At 42.5% G+C, this 21,404-nt stretch overlaps 1 protein-coding gene across 13 annotated transcripts in view; it reads left to right on the top strand.

Moving 5' to 3' along the window:
- Nucleotides 1-21,404, top strand: part of hspg2 (heparan sulfate proteoglycan 2) — a 116,721-nt gene that overhangs the window by 53,930 nt on the left and 41,387 nt on the right. For 7 of the 13 annotated variants that reach the window (XM_061793929.1, XM_061793981.1, XM_061793991.1 and 4 more), the window contains 32 exons: nucleotides 674-783; nucleotides 896-954; nucleotides 1,195-1,367; nucleotides 1,506-1,526; nucleotides 2,777-2,902; nucleotides 3,039-3,227; nucleotides 3,300-3,419; nucleotides 3,932-4,063; nucleotides 4,394-4,538; nucleotides 6,649-6,806; nucleotides 6,898-7,038; nucleotides 7,169-7,332; nucleotides 7,497-7,676; nucleotides 7,805-8,001; nucleotides 8,734-8,881; nucleotides 8,982-9,109; nucleotides 9,250-9,336; nucleotides 9,428-9,486; nucleotides 9,651-9,709; nucleotides 9,873-10,013; nucleotides 10,183-10,356; nucleotides 10,684-10,863; nucleotides 10,945-11,063; nucleotides 11,152-11,263; nucleotides 11,441-11,554; nucleotides 11,737-11,864; nucleotides 12,180-12,263; nucleotides 18,799-18,869; nucleotides 18,970-19,034; nucleotides 19,153-19,293; nucleotides 19,822-20,013; nucleotides 20,228-20,266. In XM_061793929.1, coding sequence (XP_061649913.1) covers nucleotides 674-783; nucleotides 896-954; nucleotides 1,195-1,367; nucleotides 1,506-1,526; nucleotides 2,777-2,902; nucleotides 3,039-3,227; nucleotides 3,300-3,419; nucleotides 3,932-4,063; nucleotides 4,394-4,538; nucleotides 6,649-6,806; nucleotides 6,898-7,038; nucleotides 7,169-7,332; nucleotides 7,497-7,676; nucleotides 7,805-8,001; nucleotides 8,734-8,881; nucleotides 8,982-9,109; nucleotides 9,250-9,336; nucleotides 9,428-9,486; nucleotides 9,651-9,709; nucleotides 9,873-10,013; nucleotides 10,183-10,356; nucleotides 10,684-10,863; nucleotides 10,945-11,063; nucleotides 11,152-11,263; nucleotides 11,441-11,554; nucleotides 11,737-11,864; nucleotides 12,180-12,263; nucleotides 18,799-18,869; nucleotides 18,970-19,034; nucleotides 19,153-19,293; nucleotides 19,822-20,013; nucleotides 20,228-20,266 — 3,956 coding nt within the window. The remainder of the gene's footprint in view (nucleotides 1-673; nucleotides 784-895; nucleotides 955-1,194; nucleotides 1,368-1,505; nucleotides 1,527-2,776; nucleotides 2,903-3,038; nucleotides 3,228-3,299; nucleotides 3,420-3,931; nucleotides 4,064-4,393; nucleotides 4,539-6,648; nucleotides 6,807-6,897; nucleotides 7,039-7,168; nucleotides 7,333-7,496; nucleotides 7,677-7,804; nucleotides 8,002-8,733; nucleotides 8,882-8,981; nucleotides 9,110-9,249; nucleotides 9,337-9,427; nucleotides 9,487-9,650; nucleotides 9,710-9,872; nucleotides 10,014-10,182; nucleotides 10,357-10,683; nucleotides 10,864-10,944; nucleotides 11,064-11,151; nucleotides 11,264-11,440; nucleotides 11,555-11,736; nucleotides 11,865-12,179; nucleotides 12,264-18,798; nucleotides 18,870-18,969; nucleotides 19,035-19,152; nucleotides 19,294-19,821; nucleotides 20,014-20,227; nucleotides 20,267-21,404) is intronic. The other 6 variants (XM_061793955.1, XM_061794016.1, XM_061794026.1 and 3 more) reach the window with 4 other exon arrangements.

Below are 21,404 nucleotides of genomic sequence, written 5' to 3'. Positions count from 1 at the left end.
TTTCCGTACCCACTGTGTATATATATATATATATATATATATATATATATATATACACAGACACACACACACACCTCACCTTGTATGCAATCAAAGTGAACTTTGTTGGTCTTTAACATGTCTCAAGAGTGCATTTTGTCCAATTTTCCAACCCCTAGGATTAAAGTTATTGATCATCTGTGTTCTTTTTTACCAAATTTAAGAATTTTAATATTTTTACTGAGTTGACTTACGCTATTTCTGTCTATTTGTGCACATGCTTGGACTGTCAACAGATCCCACAGTAGATACTGACAGAGAAGAAGGAATGTTGTAATTTCACAGTTATATTTGAGACTCATGGGTTAAGGACATGCCTGTCGAAGCATGCGCCTGTGTGTAGTTACACAGCAAGTGGTTTAAGTGAAAACCCAAACACAATTGAGATGAAAATAGATACCATAATTGGAACGTGGTTCTTGTTTAAGCCTCAGGCAGACCCGTCTATGATTTTTAGCCAAAAGCTTTCTGAGGAGGAACATCCAGTATCATATTATCTTTAGTGGGCTTTAACAACTTACAGTAGCTTGGAATGATGGTCAGAATATCCAAATATTGCTGTAGAAGTCAGCTTCATGTTCAACAGCAATCGTTGGCTGGCTGACAGATTCTTATTCACGCTGTCTGAATCTAGTTTATTACAGAGCTCTTGTCAACTTCACTGATTCCATCATCTACGGCCCAGAACTGGAGGACATCTTCTCACCAGGCTTTAATGAGATCTCAGAAGCTGTGGTTGACACGGTATGTCCTCGTTATTTCTGAACTGTGGTCAAATGCTGCACAGCTGCCTTGTAAGGCATGTAGTGTTTTTTTAAGACTATGCTGATTATATTTGTATTTTTTCCCTCCACAGTTGGAGTCAGAGTACAACAGGATTCCAGGTGTCCAGACAGTCAGCGTGGTCCTCATTAAGTATGCATTCAAATGCTGAAATGTGAAACCTTAAGTAGGGTCCCTGCAGCTGTGTGCAGAAGGCGTGTGATTTCTTAAAATTTTCCACACCACACAAGGTGGTGTAGGCCTACCATTCATAAATCTTCATAACAGTCGACAATAGTCCTGTCGGGCAAACATCGAGAGCGCTTTTCTTTGTCAGCGTTAGTAGCACACCGCCTATTTTGTCGTCTCACCAGGCCTTTCTTGCTCTTTCAGGAAGATGGTTAGAGAGGATGGCGTTGACGTATTTGTGGAACTGGACGTGGGCTCGGATTACAACAGCAACAGTGAACAGATCCGAAGTGTGTTGTACAGTGTGGTTCAGAATGGAGCAATTGCCTCCTATGTCACATCAGTGGAAGGCTTTCAGTTCAGAGAGCTTGGTGAAGGTAAGGACAACATTCTGGAGCTACTGTAGATGATGGAGTATTTGACACAAGGGGTAGCAGTCTATTGCGTCAAAATAGGGTGCACCACAGGGGTGAGGTAGGGTTGCTAATGTTTCCATTTGGTTTCTCTGCCCTCAGTGGAGCCGATAGCAGTGCCAGGTTTGTACTGTGCCACGTAGCGTTGCATGGTGAATGAGCCGACTGTGCTGTAGAAGCAGTAGGACGGCTGGCTGTGTGTTAGCTGCTTTAGGACGAAACTGTGATGCCACGTACAAGTGCAATCTATCATGTGGTCCTGAATGTTTTGCATGGAGCACCAATGTAAAATAAAAATGTACAGTAAAAAACAAACAAACCAAAAAAACAGTACAACGCCCGCATGGCATGACTTGGATTAAGAATGCATTATCTATCTATCTATCTATCTATCTATCTATCTATCTATCTATCTATCTATCTATCTATCTATCTATCTATCTATCTATCTATCTATCTATCTATCTATCTATCTATCTATCTATCTATCTATCCATCTATCCAAAATCCATCCAAAATCCATCCATAACAACACTACTCACAAAAAGTTAGGGATCTTCAGCTTTGGAGTGAAATTTCAGGATCAACCTAAAATACATTAACCTTTACAGGTGAACTTAATTTGACCTTCTTTAAACTTTTTAATGCACATTTCCAACCGTTCAATGTTTCAGTACTTTTTGCTCCATTTACTGTTCTCGATCAAGGAGCTAAAAGGCAAAATTTACAACAGGCGTTTGAGCCATGAATAGATTACATTTTCTGCTTCAATTACAATTGGTATGGTAACAGCCCTCTTCAACATGCTGTTTACATTTTGACATCTTGAGACCAAGACCAATTGATGAACAGCACCTCACCATTGCGGGGCTTCAAACAGGATGTTCTCAGAGGGAAGTGGCCGTTTAGCTTAGAGTGTCACAGAGTGTCATCAGGAGTTTGCAACCAAAATGCATAGGACCGGAAGAGTCACAGAAGTGGATGTCCTTGGAAATGTATTGGTCGATTCATGGATTGTGAATTTTGCTGTTTATCCTGTTCACTCAAACATTACCTGCAGAGCAAACATGGCATCCCCAATATATATTATGTTTTATATTTTATATGTGTGGGGCTTAGACCCACTAAACGCCTTACCCTAATAGGTGTCTGGTATAGCTATATTGTACATAGATATGTTATACAGAGGAAATATTTCTAAAATAAAAATCAATTGATTATGTTGCCAAGAACTTATTGCTGATAGCTGCTGTATTTGTATTGTGATGTGTTGTAGTGCATTTGTTGTCCTGAAAGTGTTGACTTGCATGTTGATCCTTCACCACGTCCATCCTCCTCCTCCTTCCGCCCATCTGCATCTTCACCTTCCTTAGTAATACCTGGCATCAGACCGTGCATGCCGGATGAGCACAGGTGTGGTGACGGAACTTGTATCCTGTTGGAATACCTGTGTGACAATCGACCAGATTGCCGTGATATGAGTGATGAGAAACATTGTGGTGAGTTGCTTCAGCTTGACCTGCTAGCAGGCTGTAAAGTGGTCGGCCACAGCATGTACGGATGATATGCAATGCCTTATGCACTGTGAAACCTCCACAGTTGCTAAGTTTAACCAGAGATCTGTTGCAAATGTAGGAAGCCCCGTAGCAACCACCCCTACTCCTATCATCACCACCGCCATCGTTAAACCTCCACAGTCACCCGTCATTCCAGGACTCTGCAGAGCAGATCAAGCAAAGTGCCAGAGCGGAGAGTGTATCCCTCGAGACTACATCTGTGACGGGGAGAGAGACTGCTTGGACGGAAGTGACGAATTCCAATGTGGTCAGTCATACAAAGTGATATATACAAGCACACCTAACGGCAGCATTGGCACGTATCCACTTGTCTTTACAGGAACTCCGTCTCCATGTGAACCAAATGAGTTTAAGTGTAAAAACGGTCGTTGTGCCCTCAAGCTATGGCGTTGTGATGGAGACAATGACTGTGAGGATAATTCGGATGAGCTAGACTGCCGTGAGTTCATCTATAACTCTGTTCAGACACGCATCTCGGGTGATTTGATCATGAGTGGAAACTTCATTGATATGCATTTTGAGAGGCAACTCGTTTCCAAATGTCACACACCAAATTGGTGTTTGAAGTAGGAGGTTACGACACCGTCGCGTTTCACTCTGGTTCGTTTTGTGTGTAGACTTGTCCTGTCAGCTTTTACGTTTTATTCCTCAACCAAGTCTTCTAAATTTCAGACATCTTTAGTTACTTCTTTGAGCCAGAATTCTATTGATTGCAACGGTCAGATCCATCTATCGGTGAGGTACTTGCGCTGAGTTTGACACCTCTAAACACAAAAAGAAGTTTGCCACATGCAGTCCTAACTATTTCTGAATCTCTGTGGTTCTTCTGATTTCAAACTGTCCACTTCTGATTGCTCACCACGACTTACGGTCTGAACTGATGTAACTGTTACTTTTAGTGCTGCCTGTAATTAATAATGATACTGAAATGTCCAACTTGATATTGCACAGCCACCAAGGGTCCAGATGACAGGTGTGCCCCTGAGCAGTTTGAATGCCTCAGTGACCGCACTTGCATCCCATCTAGTTACCAATGCGACGAAGAGCCAGACTGCCCTGACCGCTCAGATGAATATGGCTGCAGTAAGACCCCCCACCACACTCCACCCTACTTGTGTATTTCTCTGTAGTACTCTACATTTTGCACTCCTGCTTTGCTTCTTTTTCCTCTTTAGTCAGCTCTGAGCTCCTTTGTACACTATGACTAATTTTCTGTGAACCACATACTCTTCGCACATGGGTCAGCTCAGACACAGATCTTTTTGTGAAACATCCTCTCCGCTGAACTAAAAGTGAATTATTTTGCATTAATGAGTCTCACTGCATCACCAAATTCCAAGCAGTCTTGCTGGGTGAATTAACTATGGATTTTAAGCAGATCTTTTTTTCTTTTTTTTTTCCTACACTAAACAGCCCCTCCCTCTGTGACAAGCCCACCAGAAGAATCCATTCAAGCTTCCCGGGGAGCTACTGTAACATTCAGTTGTCAGGCTGTTGGAGTGCCAACACCCATCATCACCTGGAGGCTGAACTGGGGTCACATCCCTATCAGCGGCAGGTGGGTTTGTTGGAGACCATGAGTTACACTTACATTTTAGATTATTCGGCGTCATTTGGTTCAATCAGTTGTCAACCAATCTGATTATTCTCGTATTACTCTGGTTTTTAATTAGTAAGACACTCAAATTGACCAAATTCACTGAATGTCACTTTCTAGCATCCCGTTAGTTACAATGTTCGACTGAATTTCAAATTCTCCGATATGAATAAATTCTGGTTTATAACAAGAATGCTGTTGTATTTCAACAAAATAGAACTGATACAGTCAGCTTTCTTTAATCTCTGTGGGATTTTAATGTACTAAAGAAACAACTTCATTTCTGTTACATAGCAACCGACACAAGAGAATGATGCCATGTCACCTTTCTACATTTTGTTGTCAACCAATGTTCCTCTCACTTTCACACATCATTGTTCTATGTTAGAAGAAGAAACTGTTGATTGATAATTGGTATTCATATCCATGCAATTGTCCAAAATTTGTTTTAAAGTTATAATCCGCGATTTCTACTGCTGGAATTCAACATTACAATAAAGCGGTTCCGTCGCATCTATATGACGTAGGCGGCGGTGAGTCCAATTGTCCCCGTCTCCCCCTCTCCTAAACCCTTACTGGTGAATATACGCCAACGCAGTGTATTATTGAACTGTCGAAACGCGAGGTAAATAAAAAAGGTGAGAGAAAGTGTCAGTAGTTCATTATTCAGCGTACAAGTACATTCACTAACCACTGCGGAGTTACAGTACAGTGCCAGCCTTCCCAGTTAATATGGATATTTGACTTCTAAAGCCGTCAATAGCAGGGGATGTGTTAATGTGGAGACATAAACATACATACTCCTCCTAAACCATTCAAATAATGTACATCAGATAGTAAACATATTAGTGTTTTACAACAATACTTAACTATATTTATAATGTAGCTGTGGATAAAAAAGCTAAGCTGTGGCCAAAATGAGCATTATACGTACGTACGTTTGTGCCTCTCACCAGCCCTTCAAATAAGTGAGCATCTCACATTCTGATTCTGTAGTAACCCATTTCTTCCAACTATTAATCTATCGTTTTATGGCTAAATCAATGTGATCAAGTACAACATGCTGTTTGTGCGGCATCAAACGCGCGTCCACATATCCAATGGCTCATTGTGCAGTGTGTGCGTGTGTGTGGGGGGTCCGCTTCTCAGACATGGAAGACGTATTTTGGCTGGCGTCCTGCTCTTCTTCCTCTTTTCCCATCTCAATCGTGCTTTTCGTGACACGTCTCCGTACCTCAGCTGTATGTCACCGTCGATCGACGTCCGTAGGGAGATTTGGGAAGTCGCGGCAGCTGGCTGGGAGAACCTCTCCTTGTCATGACAGGTGGTAAAGCAGCAGCAGTATTACAAAGCTCAACGCTATAATCAAGTGGATAAAAGTTCTCGCAAACCAGATTGCTGGGTCACTAGCAAGTTAACTTACACACATTAAAAGACAAGAGAGCAACAAAAGCAATAAAAACAGATCAGTAGTGGCGAGAGGAGTGCTGGGTCGTGACCACCCACACTGCTGCTGGCAGCCAACGGCTCCTCGAAAAGAGGTAGATGTTCATTTGTGGCAATTTTTATTATTGTATTCGTTTACACAGTAATTATTGTATGACTATTTTATGCTACAGAAACTGAAAATACTATTTTTAATCACCATTTTACAACTACGCTCCGTCCATTGCTCGGCAAAATGCCGAATTTCTGTGCTGTCATTTACTTCTTCGTCATTTTTGTTGCGCCACCAGCTGGGCCAATTGTTTAGTTATCAAAAAAAATAAATAAACTATTGAAGAATACAGCAAGATGTTAGAGGAGCTGACAGGCTTAATCAGCATTTTGTCATCGCTTCTCGTATTGGCTATATTTGTTTTTTAACCAAAAAAGTTGTGGATTTCAGCTTTAAATACCAGTAGTTTTTGATACTTTTAAGAGAAACTTAGGCACCTTTGGTAAATTTGTCATTAGATGGCTTTCCTGACTATTTCACAACTGCCTCTTATTTGATGTTAGTGAAAATGCCGCACAAGAAACGTTGCAGAATATTGATCAATAACATTGTGTTGTATCCATGTATTCCCAGAATCTCCATGACCAGTGAGAACGGTCGTGGCACTCTTACAATCCGTGACGTGAAGGAGGCCGATCAGGGGGCCTACACCTGCGAGGCCATCAACGCCAAAGGTCTGGTGTTTGGTATTCCTGATGGGGTTCTAACACTTTCTTCCAATCCCAATCCAGGTAGATTTAAGTAAAAGCATGATGGTTTTCATAGCAAGCCATGGATGAAATTGAATCCAGTTAGGGAAATAAATTGTCCTGACCTTGCCAGACAACTGCCCAGACGGTCACTTCCGTGTAGAAGGCCGTTGTGTTTCCTGCTTCTGTGCTGGAATCACCAAGAATTGCAAACGCACTGGACGCTTCCGCAATCAGATCAGTCTGCGTTTCACCGAGGAGGAAGATTTTAAAGGTACTAATTAAACTGATTGAAAGAATGCTCACATCAAATTTACAACTGAAATACTGAAATGTTCACCTCATCTTCACATACGTATCGACTGAAAAGCGGGGAGAATTAACGTCTATTTTCTGACACTCAGGAGTGAATGTCAGCTACCCATCCAGACCAGGCACTCCCCCTCTTTCTTCCACTCAACTCCTCATCAACCCTGAGATGGAAGAGTTCCAGCTTGTTGATTTGTCACGTCGCTTTCTCAACCTGGACTCATTCTGGACCTTGCCCCGCCAGTTTCTTGGTAACAAGGTATGTCTTTTTTAAAGGCCTGATTTCTTTACATACAGTACATATATTCATATTTTAAGGTCAACCCCAAATGTGTTAATTCTACTGCAGAAATAAAGGAACTGGTCTCACTGTTCCAATATTTTTGGAGCGGAGTGTATATTGTTGGTTATTATGTGTTTTAGATTGATTCCTATGGAGGATCACTGAAGTACAAAGTGCGCTTCACATTGGCCCGCGGTCTTTCTGAGCCTGTGGAGAAGCCGGACGTAATACTTGTTGGGAATGGGCGCAGGCTTGTATATCGCAGAGGGAGTGACGCCTCTGCTGGTGTGGTCAACCAGCGAGAAATCAAATTCACTGAGGTATGTACTTAAGGAACGCTGTGCAATGTGTATATTGTAAAAAATAATTATTCACTGTACATGTGTAAATATGAGATGCCACATGCATGATAAGGTTTAATGAATCAACAAATCTTGTGATTGTAAAGGATAACTGGCAGCACTCCAGCGGACGGCAAGTAAGCCGGGAGGAACTAATGATGACACTGGCTAATTTGGACAGCATCAGCATCCGCACCATCTATGACAACCACATGGTCAGCGTGGCACTCAGTGATATCGTCATGGATACCACCACTGTGGAGTTCAGTACTCGGGGTCATGCTAAGGATGTTGAAGAGTGCAGGTAAGGGAAACAAATTGGTATGTCAGCAAGGCAGGTGTTCATCGTTTTCTTCTTTCTTGGGCATGTCATCTCACGCGTCAATGGCTCTTCATATGTCAAACTATTGTGGGAGATAACAAGCTGTCTGGTATGGCCATTCAGTACAGCTCCCTTAAACATCTTACACTGTGCAGTATATACTGTATTTGAGAATCAACAGGGTGACCAATGGAGCACTAATAAAGAACATAGACCTAGTGATGTGATGTTTTACATTGGCTACATTAATTAATGTAAAAATTTAAATCAAAATCAATAGGTTAATTTCTCAGATAAAGGGTAATATAATCCCTGATTGATAGAAGATTGATGGAATGACGTGCTGGTACTACAACCTGTCATCTTGACAGGCTCGACAAAATTATTTCTGAGGAGGTAATTCTTTGTGTAATGTTGTGTTCTCCAAAAGTGAAGACCCACTGCATGGTCATCATGATGCTGATCATACTAATGGAACTACTTGACAAGTACAATTAAGAAATCAGTGGTGAAATGTAACGAAACAGTTGTGAGGAATCCCACTGACTCATCCAATCAAAACATTCGAGGAGACAAATTTTGACCTTTTCTTGTTGTTTTTCAGCTATTCTATTAATAATATCAAAATACTGTATGTGGTGTTCATTGACATATCACAGTTTGTTGAGACAGCTGGTGTAAAGCCTTCATGATGATCACATTTATGGTTCCCAGATGTCCTCCTGGATATACGGGCCTGTCCTGTGAAATGTGCTCCTCTGGTTTTGAGCGTGTCCCTGGTAGCTCCTATCTGGGTACCTGCGCTGGTTGTAACTGTAATGGACATGCCAGCGCTTGTGATCCAATCAGTGGACACTGTCTGGTAAACACCAATACTTTACTGAAGATTATTTTTAACCTCATTTAAAGGGATAAACCAGGCAACTCTTTTGCTTTTTCTTTTGTTTAATTTTCTACTGCAGAGCTGCCAGCATAACACAGAAGGCCCTCAGTGCGACAAGTGTCGACTCGGTTACTTTGGTGACCCAAGACGAGGCCGAGCGGATGACTGCAAGCCTTGCCCTTGTCCATACTATGAAACCTCTCGCCGGTAAGGGCTTCTGAATGTATATTTAGTTTTTTCAAAAACTGCCAATTCAGATAGTTGAACAATGGTTCATTCATTCCACATACTACTTATTAACCCACCACTGTAAATGTTCACCTATGGCTCTTTGTTTGCGACTGCAGGTTCTCTGACACCTGCTTCTTTGACTCTGACCAACAGCCAACATGTGATGCTTGCAAGCCCGGCTACACAGGAAGACGCTGTGAAAAGTGAGAGAATTCAATATTTTTTGTAAATTACTATACAATAGACGGTAGCAACACTTATGTTTCACCTCCATTTTATTGTTTTTTGTTTCAGATGTGCTCCTGGTTTCCAGGGTAATCCTCTTCTGCCAAATGGAAAATGTGTTCCTCACCGTGAGTGCCTTTTTGTGAAGTTTGTTGGGGGTTTTTGCCCTTGTAGTAGAGTTGGCAGTAGAATATGCTCATGGCACAGGTATGCAGCACTTTTGGAACATTCCTAGGTGAACTTTCCACTCCATATGTCTTCATCTTTCCACTGCTCCCCCCCTCCCCCGCAGAAACAAAGTGTGATAACAGAGGAAGCGTCAGCTCAAGCAGCAGGCCATGCAGCTGCAAGGTACACATTGTATGATTGTTAAGTGCAGAGTGAAACACTGGAAATAAGTCATTCTTTTTCAGTTTCTGAACCGTATTTTCCCTATTACATGTGATTTTATTAAAGAAATTAGCCAACAGCCAAATTGACGTGTATCTGGTTTTATTTATTATTTTTATTGCAGAACTACGTGGCGGGCGCTCAATGTGATGAGTGCAAGCCAGGCTTCTTCCACCTGTCAGAGAACAACCCTGAGGGTTGTCTGCGTTGTTTCTGCATGGGTGTGTCCAAACAGTGTGCCAGCTCTACTTGGAGTCGAGATCAGGTACAGTAGATATGAATAGTAAAGGGGGGGGGGGGGGGGGGATTAGATATTTTTACATAGATGTGCTGTATGAGCAAATCTTGCAGGTGTGAAATTGAGGTGCAAAAATGGCATTTGTGGTGACTTGTGAGCATTCCAAGTTAACATCTCAGGTAATATGTGCTCCTAGGTACGAGGAGGAGTGAACGGGCAGCTTTTTACACTCACCAACAGTGGCAACACAAGAACTATCAGCGAGGGTATCTCTCAGAGGGGCCCCTCAGAAGTTGTCTATCGCTCCTTTTCCAGCATCCCCAACGATATCTACTACTGGGTCGTGCCTGAGAGCTTCAGAGGAGATAAGGTGAGATAAATCAACAAAGTACAGTAGAAAGCATGCTGGGTGGAGGGGGTGGTGAAATCAGTCAGGTGTTTCATTCAGCTCTCTGCCTTGTGTCACACTCAGTCATGCCTCAACATGCTGAGTGAAAATGACTTGGCCTGCCCGTACAGCAAAGATCCTTTGAACCTTAAATTCCTAATGAAGCCCGACACAAACGTTTTATGACTACCTTTTCACCATTAGCCCTTGGAAATTAGGACAATGCTGGATTCTGACAAGTCCACAACACTTTGTCAGAGAATACTACACTCACTACATGAGCTTTTCTTTTCACTTCGTTGTGACCAGGTGACAGCGTATGGTGGAGAGCTACGCTACACAGTACATTATGAGCCATTTCAGCGTTCCCTGGTGATTGATGGTCAGCCAGATGTGGTTCTCCAGGGCAATGGCATTTCTCTAGAACACTACTCCCAGATCAAGCCCCTACCACGTGTGTCACAAACAGTCACTGTGACATTCAGAGAGGTCTGTATTATGGGAGTTTGTCGCTAAATCTGCACCCACAAATACAAAATAGGCTTAACTTTTTCATTTCCATCCTGACAGTCTGCATGGCGTCGCGCTGATGGGCAACCATGCACACGGGAACACCTCCTTATGGCCCTGGCCGATGTTAGCGGCTTGCTCATTAGGGCCACCTATGCTGACAACATGGCAGAGAGCAGGTACATTTGAAAGACATTTCTAATTGAACAAATTCATGTACAATAAATTCAAAGATAGCTGCAACTAAAGGCAAATTGCCTTATTCAGTATATTAGACATCAAAATGGATATCGCTGTGCCGCACTCAACTGGAAATGAGCGTGCCCTTGAGGTAGAAGAATGTGCATGCCCTCAGGGATACAGCGGACCTTCTTGCCAGGTACACAAGGTTCATTTCAACCAGTCGTGCCGGTTTGCTGAATTAATCACTTAATTTTTCATATTTCAGTTGTTGAGAGTTCTGTAAATGGCTCCTCACACAAAACAAAGATTCCCCTTTCTTATCGTTTTTTATTAATTTTTTTGTTACTTGGGGTGTTATTTCTTGGTGTTGCAGGAGTGTGAAGAAGGTTACACTCGGACCAGCTCTGGTCTTTACCTGGGCACTTGTGAGAGGTGTGATTGCAATGGGTATGCCAGCAGCTGTGACCAGGAGACCGGCAGGTGTCTTGTAGGTTTTGTCTTATTATTCCCCTCCTAATTATTTTTCACTGCTGACCTTGCCTTCATCTCTGTGCTGGAATGCAATAATGATTTCATGGCAGAGCCCAACATGTGAAAACAAGTTATGTGCACACTGTATCAACATTTTAGTGAATCTCACCTCTTTTTTGTGTGCGTCTGTCTTGACAGCAATGTCTACACAACACTGATGGACCAAGGTGTGAACGGTGTCAGCCTGGTTACTATGGAAACCCAGGAGCAGGAGCTGCCCAGGCATGCCAGCCTTGCCCATGTCCTGGAACAGCGTCAAACAACCAGTGAGTTAATGTCTAAAATCAATTTTACCGTAGTTTAAGGGCCAATTTAGGTACTACAATTGTAGAAACAATGACACCCAAACTTTAGTAGAGTCAAAGCAAGATTTTGATTTTAGATTTTGAAGGCTATTTGACCCAGAATGGCGAAAGTTGGATTGGTAGGTACATGTTCCGCGTTTTGGTCTTATTTCTCATGTCAGAACAAGAATCATAGAGGTCATTTTTTTACACTTTCATACACTCTTTTTAGTGTTTAACCAGGTACGCTTTTTGACAAGTGGAACAGAAGGCTTACTTCAAATACTGTTTAAACAGATTCTCCTCAACCTGTTATTTGGACTCTGATGGTCAGCCAACATGTGGTTGTCCCCCTGGATACACTGGCCGACGCTGTGAGAGGTACACCCCGTCCTGCCTCAATCTCCTGTACTTTCTCCCTACATCTTCTTCTAAGGGTCATTTGGACACTGCTCTGGGTTTAGGGTTACTGGGTGGGCTGGCAGCAAAGTTAACCACGGCTGGCAGTAGCATTCATTGGGTCTAGTTGTAGGAAACAGATGTACGCATGTTGGTGGTTTACTCACCAACATGGTGAGTTGGTGGTTGGTGTCATGTTTTTTTTTTTTTTACACCAGTCTTTGAGCATTTGCAGTGCAGGAATCAATTATCTTTGAATATATATTCTTTGTCCCAGTGATTCCCAACCAGGGTCCCGTGGCACACTAGTTTGCCATGAGAGCTCGTCGGGGGTGCCTCAGTAAATTATCCAATTCCACCTAATTTGTCTGAAAATTATTATTTAGTAATTACATCTATCTCTGCCAATGAAAGTGACTGGCAGAACTATTAAACACTCTTCCATTAGATGCCAGAAGATACAATTAACCAGTGTATTCACCTGTTGCAATTCCCACAAAAGAAAGTGTATCAGCTTTGTGTCCAATTAAATCAGGCCCAGATTTCACACTGAGTAAGTAATTTTTTAAAAAGTTAATTGAGCTGAGATCATTATTCATACTCAGAGATAATCCTAATGTAAAATGGGAGCCTCTGTTTACTAAAGGTTGGGAAACACTGCTCTATTCTGGGTTGCTGGATATCTAGAATTTAAGGAAAATGTAGTTTTCACTTTGGGTTAAGGCCTCTTTATACTCCCGCGCTCGTGCGGCCGACAGCGGCCGCATTGCATCACGACGCATAGGTCCACGTGGCCCCTGTGCGTCACTTGACACACGGCACAAATTGTTGCTGCGCGCAAAATGTCGCGGACATCATCTCTCGTGATTGGTCCGTTTTAGTCACATGCTGTGATGACGTACTCAGCTTTCCCCTTGGTTCCACGTAACACCGACGCCTTCTTGATCAATTTTGCAGTGTAATTAAACGTATCATCTGGTCATCTAGGTCCATTTGTTCTAGCAGACACTGTTCCACGGTAGCCATTGTTGTTGCTTTGTTCCTTGTTCCGGAAAGGAAAGTAAAAACGGCAACCGGAAATGGCCAAAAAATGCAGAGGAAAATCCACCCTGTGGTGTCCTAGCCAACACCAGCTGTAGCGACACCCCCGACTTGGAGAAAAACTGCAGCACATTTTCAAAACAGCGCACGTGGGTTGCGCTCGAGTATAAAGTCAAACTGCGCGCGGGATAGCCGCAGTGACGTCAGTGTGGTCACCGCCTGTGCGAGTATAAAGAAGCCTTTAGACTTTTATTATACTGTACCTTCGTGGTGCTGATCAGGAGTACAAACAAGTACAAACCATTGTTTTGAATTTCTTCAGGAAACCTTTAGTTTGGTTTGTGGACTTTTTACTTTTTCTGCTTCAGCTTTTGTGCTTTGCTGGTTACATAGATCTAAAGGCTGTGTTGACTCTTATGATTTCCATCTCTGCACAAACCCCATGCATTTTCTGGGTCTCTAGCATAAATGTAGATGAGGCATTTATGAGGGCTGAAAAAAATCTTTGCTGCTCTGATAGCAAAGATGACCAGAAGACTTGGGTGGATAATGAAAATCATTGAATATTTGAACTTCTATACGAGCACCAATCCTTATTGTGCTGTTTTGATATTAAGAGAAGAGATGCCATCTTCAGACAGTTGTGGAGACCCTTTCCAAGAGAAGCTGCTAGATGGCTACCTACCTTTGGGATGTGGTGCTGAAGCAGTATTAAATTTCAGCGTGGATAAAGTGATAACACCTTTTGGAAGTGGAGATAGTGATGATGTTGACTATCAGTGGCCTGTTACCACTGCACAAACTGTCCTCTCGACCAGAAAAATACGGTCTACTCCTTCTCACCACCGTACGACTCTTTCTGCTTCAAAAATTGGGCCGGACATTGTTTCACTTGCTCCCAATAGGTTATCGACCAGACTCCCACCACGCTTCACGCCAGACCCAGCCAGTAGACACTCCAGTTTTCAGCACTTGCTCAGGATTCATCTGAACACCTTTAATCAGCGTCTCAGCATGCTTGAGAGCAACACACTTGATATGAGGGAAAGCATCCGTAGAATGGAGGATCAACAGAGTAATCTCAGCTCCCATCTGAAGGAGCTTATTGCTGTTGAGTCAGCTGCGGAAAAGACCAAGAGGGTCAATGAGCTCGAGAAGAGCTACATTGACATGGAAGCCCGTTTGAGCAGACTCGAGGGAAGGCTGGAGATCCTGATTGATGGCTTCACAGCCCTGGCTCAAGAGATGAACAAGATGAAACGTGCAAGACACACTTCCCGTTCGCTACAGGAAAGGATGCCCCTGCCTTCACTTAGCTCAGTACTTGGGCCGCCGATGTACTCAACACCACAGCCTCCAGGCAAAAGCATACCAACAAAGAGACCACTTAGCCAACGAGCTACAGTACTCAAAAGCATACCTACCCCAATTCTCCTCGATAGTAAACCCACCAGTGCATCTCTGAAAGAGAGAAAAAACAAATTGACAGCCTCTGCAGAATCACTTCAAAACACCACAAAGCTTGTCACTCTTCCATCCAAACATAAAGTCTTGAATTCTAAACCAAACCTAAAGGGAAATGTCAAAAGTGCCTCTCAACCTCAATCTAAAACTAAACCCATAGCTACAGCAAAGCCAGAGGCGAAGAGACAAGTGAACAAGACGCCTAATGAGACACCTAAACATGTTTCACAGTCAAACCAAACACAACTAAAGCAAGTTGAAGATAAGGAATATGAGGTAGCTGTCACTAAATTTCAACTGGAACCACCATCCCACAGAGAAACCCCTGTAAGAACCCCGAATAACAGTGGACATGATAAATTACTTAGATCTGATGAACCACTTGACAAGAATGTCCAAAGGGGAAGAAAGAACACTGTTAAACGCACAAATTCTGGCAAGGTTGTGACAGCAAACATCATGCTTAACACAACAAAAACAACATTGCCCTCTCTTTTAGCTAAAGAAAATGATAAGAAACTGAATACACCAACAAAAGCAATGGTGACTCCTGCTAGATCCATGGCAACTAATGCAAAGAATTTAAACGCAGCGAAAAAAGGAACACTGGCCCCCCATAGAACAAAGGCAAGAACCTCAAAGAAGTCAAACACACCAACCAAATCCACATTGAATCATTCACAAACAAAAGCAACAACTGTTGTAAAGTCAGTGAAAAAGCCACCATCTAAAGCAAAAACCAGGGCTAAAGTTGGGAAGAAAAAACAGCAAAAAGACAAGACAATTACTAGATCTGGGATTTTGGACCTACTGAGGCTATTGAAAGGAGGGCATAAAAATCATCAAGATGGCACGCTTCATGTTGTTCTGGGAAGGCTGGCCATCCCTATACGGATTATCCCTGATGAGTAGGGTGGATTGTGCCATGACTGATTTTTTTTTTTTTTCTCGACATCTTTTTATTTATATTTATATTTTTGTATGGAACCTGATGAAGGGCTTTATTATGGAACACTTTTTGCTTCTGATTTTTTTTTTCACATTTTCTGAAAATATAGCAATATGATCCTATGTCTTTTAAGGTAGTTATCTGCTATGAAGAAGATACAGTTGTTTAGCATTAATAGTTTTTTGATGACTGGACTACCTCAAACGTTGCACCTGTAGCCCATCTCTTTATTAATTGTTTTTTTGTTTTTTTAAAGGCCACATCTATCAAGTGTGGTCCCTATATTTACAAATGTGTTGTTAATCGTGGCCACAGTGATAATTATTTTTGTGGACGTAGCCGATGAATATTGAGGATGAGTTTTAACTCTTAGAATAATGGTACAAAATGGAGAAATATATTTTTCTTTGTCATGGTAAATAAAGAAAAAAATATAACAAAAAGTGTTATTTGAAGAGGCAATAAATATCTGTTTAATTGCCGCAGAAGTGAATTAAATACATTTGGTCCCCAGATACTGTAAATTCTTTTAAACAGAGCACATTTTTTTATTTATTTCTTGACTGATGACACTACTGTAATTTGATATATTTTAGCTTGAGTCTTCCAGAAGTACAGCAGGTGTGTAGATTCTGATTTCTTTCTTTTCTTTTTTCTTTTTTTTTTTGTCCTGTTCGGCTACAGAATGGAGGATCTGTGTCCCTTTTATATCGGAACAGTTTTACTGTGTCACAGTGGAGTTTTTAAGCTGCCGCTGTGGTTTCTTTGTATTATAATGGATATTTATTGAGAATCAGAGTCGATCAGTCGAACAGAACAAGGTTTCTAGAGGGGAGTGAGAAAAGAAGACAAAAGACAAAGCACCAATTGTAAACAAGATGAGAAAAGTAAATCATTATATATTTAGAACAATTAAACATTAGGCACGGTGGACGACTGGTTAGAGCGTCAGCCTCACAGTTCTGAGGACCCGGGTTGAATCCCCGGCCCCACCTGTGTGGAGTTTGCATGTTCTCCCCGTGCCTGCGTGGGTTTTCTCCGGGCACTCCGGTTTCCTCCAACATCCCAAAAACATGCATGAATTGGAGACTCTAAATTGCCCGTAGGTGTGACTGTGAGTGCGAATGGTTGTTTGTTTGTATGTGCCCTGCAATTGGCTGGCAACCATTTCGGGGTGTACCCCGCCTGCTGCCCGATGACAGCTGGGATAGGCTACAGCACGCCCGTGACCCTAGTGAGGAGAAGCGGCTCAGAAAATGGATGGATGGATAAACATTAGATATGGGTGTTGTATGGGGCAGTAGTGCTACACCCTGTGAGGGAAGGACAGGACAAGATAGGACAGGACAAGGACAGGAGAAGAAGCATGCAGGACAATGGTCGTGAACCCAGCTGTACAACTGAAGTGACTATGTGACTTATAAAAGTCTTTAGGACGAGAGTGTGAGTGAGGTAATACTCAAGCAAGTCGCATAGTTGTATATAGTTATTTGTTGCAATGAGTGGCCCCCCACCCAGCGAAAAAGTCCCCGGCGTGTGTGCCTGCAAGTGAATTGACAACGTTTCGCATGGACAATGACTGACAGAAGTGTCCTGAAGTTGCTGTGCCTGCACCTCGATGGCTGAGGACCACACCCAATCAATCGAGAGGCGGGATCGGCCCAGGAGTCCACCCAAGAGCAGTCCGGCGGATGGGGCACGTCCTACACCGAGGGACCCAGGCAGGGATCCCAGGCACTGCTGCCTAACAGCCAAATCCCCCCCCATCCCAGACCCACCGTCCCCCAGAGATGGGTTTATGTGGTGCAATAAAAAACACATGTGTGATGTATTAAAAGGGGGGCAGGCAGGGCAGAGGGGCAGGGCGGCTGGACCGGGAAACAGCACTAACATGCTGAAACCCGGTCCAACACCCACACGCTCCCGACCCCATACCAGCCCCCCAGGAACCCCTGAATATGTATCTGTGTCCAGATGTGAATAGTGAGAAAAATATACGCTGAGTGGTGTGAGTGTGTGCTAGGTGAGTGATTAAGAGGCACGGATCCTGCAGGTCAGGCCAATCAGGCAGGACAACCCCAGACGAAGAGGGCCGCCCCACCCAGCTCCGCACCGACCCAGGCACCCCCCACACACACACATTCCAGCCAACACACATTACCCGCCCCGGTTCCTTCTGATTTCATTGAAATCTGAATTTCTTCTGTTGGACTGTTGGGTTGCTTATAAAAGAAGATAGAGTAGTTTCAGTTCACCGAAAATTACAAGATCTGTGAAGACGAGACTCCCTACAATGGAACAATATTTACATACATGTACATCAATATTCACAATTGGTAAATTCTTATTATGTCAATAATCTGACTGTTGAGATGCACAAACGTGTATACCCCAAATAACTGGCCAATATTTAGATCTACTGATGGTGAACATTGAGAATCTGCAGCATGTCTCAGAAGTTAGACTAGTTTGCCAGCATGGAAGCAGTTTGTTGACTGTTGACCTTCGAAGCTGCCATAGGACAGGTGAGGTAAGACTGATTATCCTCAAGGCAGCCTGCACAGTCTGTACTTAATTCTGCCTATCCTCTGGTGGTAGTGCTTTGCAACTGGCTGGGGTCAATGGCACATTCTTACCGACTGTCACACTTTTAGCACCAAGTCTCTTCTTAGCATCTTTTCCTGCAACCAACTATATTACCTGCCCAATGTTTCTGCAATTTCTATTCCTCTGTGTGTCAAGTGTATGTTATACTGTATAATTACAGAGAATTACCTTCAGGGATACGGTGAATGGAAATTGTGTCTTGGGCTATGCTTTATGCATTTCTGAGGCAAACAATCAAAAAAGCTTTTTGGTAAAGCTTTTTTGTGCCAAATATAATTGGTTAGTTTTGTTTAATAAATAGGAGCCATGCTTCCTGTCATACAGTTAACATTACTGAATGATGCACTATATGGGATTTTTCATCATTTAGTGATTTTCTCGTTGTAAAATTGGATGTCCCAGCTTTCACAGTCTTCTTTGCGTTCACTGACCTTTTTGTTTTCCAATCCATATCAGATGTGCACAAGGATACGCAGGCAACCCGTTGTTTGGACAGAAGTGTATTTCGGGCAACAACGAAGTCAATGGTATATGCAGTGCTTTGATACAGAATATTATTATCTCACCCAAATATGGTCTGGACAAAGGACTCTCCCTTCAACAATCTCCTCTGTTGTGCGCTTATAGGTAACTGCTACAACTGCGATCCAAGAGGAAGTGAAGGCTGCAATGGCGGATCTTGTCGCTGCAAAGTAATCACAATGACTTGTTTTTGTCATTTTCTGGGCTACTGTCTTCTTCTTATGTAGCATGGACTGGCCTTAAATTGCCCTATGCATCACAATGAATTATAATCCCATTATTTTATAGATGAACGTTGAAGATCCATCCTGCTCCACATGCAAGCCTGGCACTTTCCATCTTAGCCAGCAAAACAAAGATGGCTGCCTGTCCTGTTTCTGTATGGGTGTCACCCAGCAGTGCTCCAGCTCTAACTACTACAGAGACCTGGTATGCAATGAAGCCTTGAAAAGGGCTAAGACAAGGTTCCCCCTTCAGTGTTGACGCATGACAAAGTGGTTACGAAATAGCAAAAATTAACTGTCAATCAAGTATAATTTTCTTCCAAGAGAAATGATGCACAGGTTAGCCTAATGTAATGGCAGGATCAAGCCACCACACCAGAATCAAAATGGCCTGTAAACCATTTCTCACAGAAGTAGCCAGGGCAAAAAGTATGTCTATGGAAAGTGCAAGTTGCCTCATTGGAGAGGCCACGCAAAGGCAGTAAACCCTGTGGTTTTGTTGGTTTCCACCTTCACAACAGAAACTCGTCTCTGTTTTGGCCATGCAGCAGCAATTTTCTAAATGTTTGTATAAGACCGTTTGGTTTTATAAGACTAAATCAGTTCACGTACTGAAAGTCTAATTAAAGCCTAGCTTCACTTGACTTTTGGTCACTGTGTCCAATTTGTTTTCCCATTTCCAAGATTTATATTCCTCATAAACTCCATTATGTTTCTGAATGCATTCCTGTAGGTATCATCAACATTTTCCCCAGGGAACTTCCAGGGATTCGCGCTAGTGAACCGTCAACGGACAAACCGAATCTCCACTGGTTTTACAGTTGAGGTTTCCACTGAGGGAACTCAACTATCTTACAGCAACTTTGACTACCTTGGGCAGGAGCCCCACTACTGGCAGCTTCCTGGGGTCTTCCAGGGAGACAAGGTCAGTACCAAAAGAGCTTGTGAGCAGTGAACCTAGCGGTGCACCCGGAATCTGTAGCCCTCTCATTCACTTGCTTGACTTTTATTCCTTCAAATCGCAACCAGTCTCTCGTTTATCTGTCTATCTTTTCGACATACAGCTCTTATCAAATCACTTGAATTGATTACTTTTGTATGAATTAAGTTTTCTAATGTTTTCCTTGTACCACATGTAGACAGATTCGTCTTTTACTCGTATGAAACGAGCAGAACAGGTATGGAAGTGTTCGTAGGTGGCTTTGGTGTGTCTTTTGGTTGTTGGTTCGGATTTTCTGCTGTTTTTAGAAAAACAACAGTATGGCATGTATCAAACTAGAGTTTGTTCAAATGCATTTTAAGCAGCTATACTTTTAGAAATTATGTTGTGCTTTGTATGGCTATAGTTTTTTTCTTGATGCCACATGAATGTATGTGCCGCTGCATGATATTTTTACAACAGTGTTTCGATTTGACCTCTAATTTTGAAGGCTTTCATTGCATACTGCAGAGGAAATGAAAGCCAAGTAAATGAATGGACCATTAAAGAGCTACTTAGAGTTTAACTTTGCTCGAATAACACTGGCAAAGCATTCCCAAATACTATCAGTTCAGTGATAAGGAAAGTGATCAAAGCCTACGCTTTATCTACATCAATAGAATGACTTAGTTGCCAGAGGAGCAGCTCAGTAAGATGTCTCCATTTGGAAACGATTGGCTTCTGAGGATAAAGACACCCGCAAAGCCAAAAAAAAGCTAGTGAGTTATTTGTTACAACCTGTATTACAAATTGTTATGCAAAGAATGCGTAAAACATGATAAGGATCACAATGGACTTTGGCTCTCATCTCTGTCAATTCCCCTCACACCATTGTTACATAAATTAGCAAAAAGACGAGAAAAATACTTGATGTACAGTAAGTTGATGAGCAGCTGCATGCATGAATTTTAATTAGAAACCGATTAGGAATGAGGAAAATGTCTTAAAACTTGCTTGATGGGTGTGCACTGAAAGAGGAAAATGTACTAATAGTATGTCTTCTCAGACAATCTCTGTAGCTCAGGTCCCATTCGTAATAAGTGCTGTTCCCACTCTGACCGTGCCGCCATAGCCTGAAAGGTTTAACATGGATCGAAAATTGTGAATAGAATAACGAAAACATGGATTTGACCTTGAACTGTAGTCTTTTGTGCGTTCTCTGGTTTTGATGCGGATAAAAAACACCTCGACACAGGCAACGTCACTTTCAAGAAACGGATGCTTCATGGGGACGGACCACAGTTAAAAACTGTTGCACGTGAATGCTCAAGACTTTGTAGCCGGTTCAAATCTCCTCAGGCACAGTGTTTGATTGAGAAGAGATCACTGGAGTCTGA

Source organism: Phyllopteryx taeniolatus, chromosome 1, assembly GCF_024500385.1.
Source record: "Phyllopteryx taeniolatus isolate TA_2022b chromosome 1, UOR_Ptae_1.2, whole genome shotgun sequence".
Taxonomy (NCBI): Eukaryota; Metazoa; Chordata; class Actinopteri; order Syngnathiformes; family Syngnathidae; genus Phyllopteryx; species Phyllopteryx taeniolatus.
Note: the sequence above shows the minus strand (reverse complement) of the source record. Positions and strands in the feature narration are given on the sequence as shown.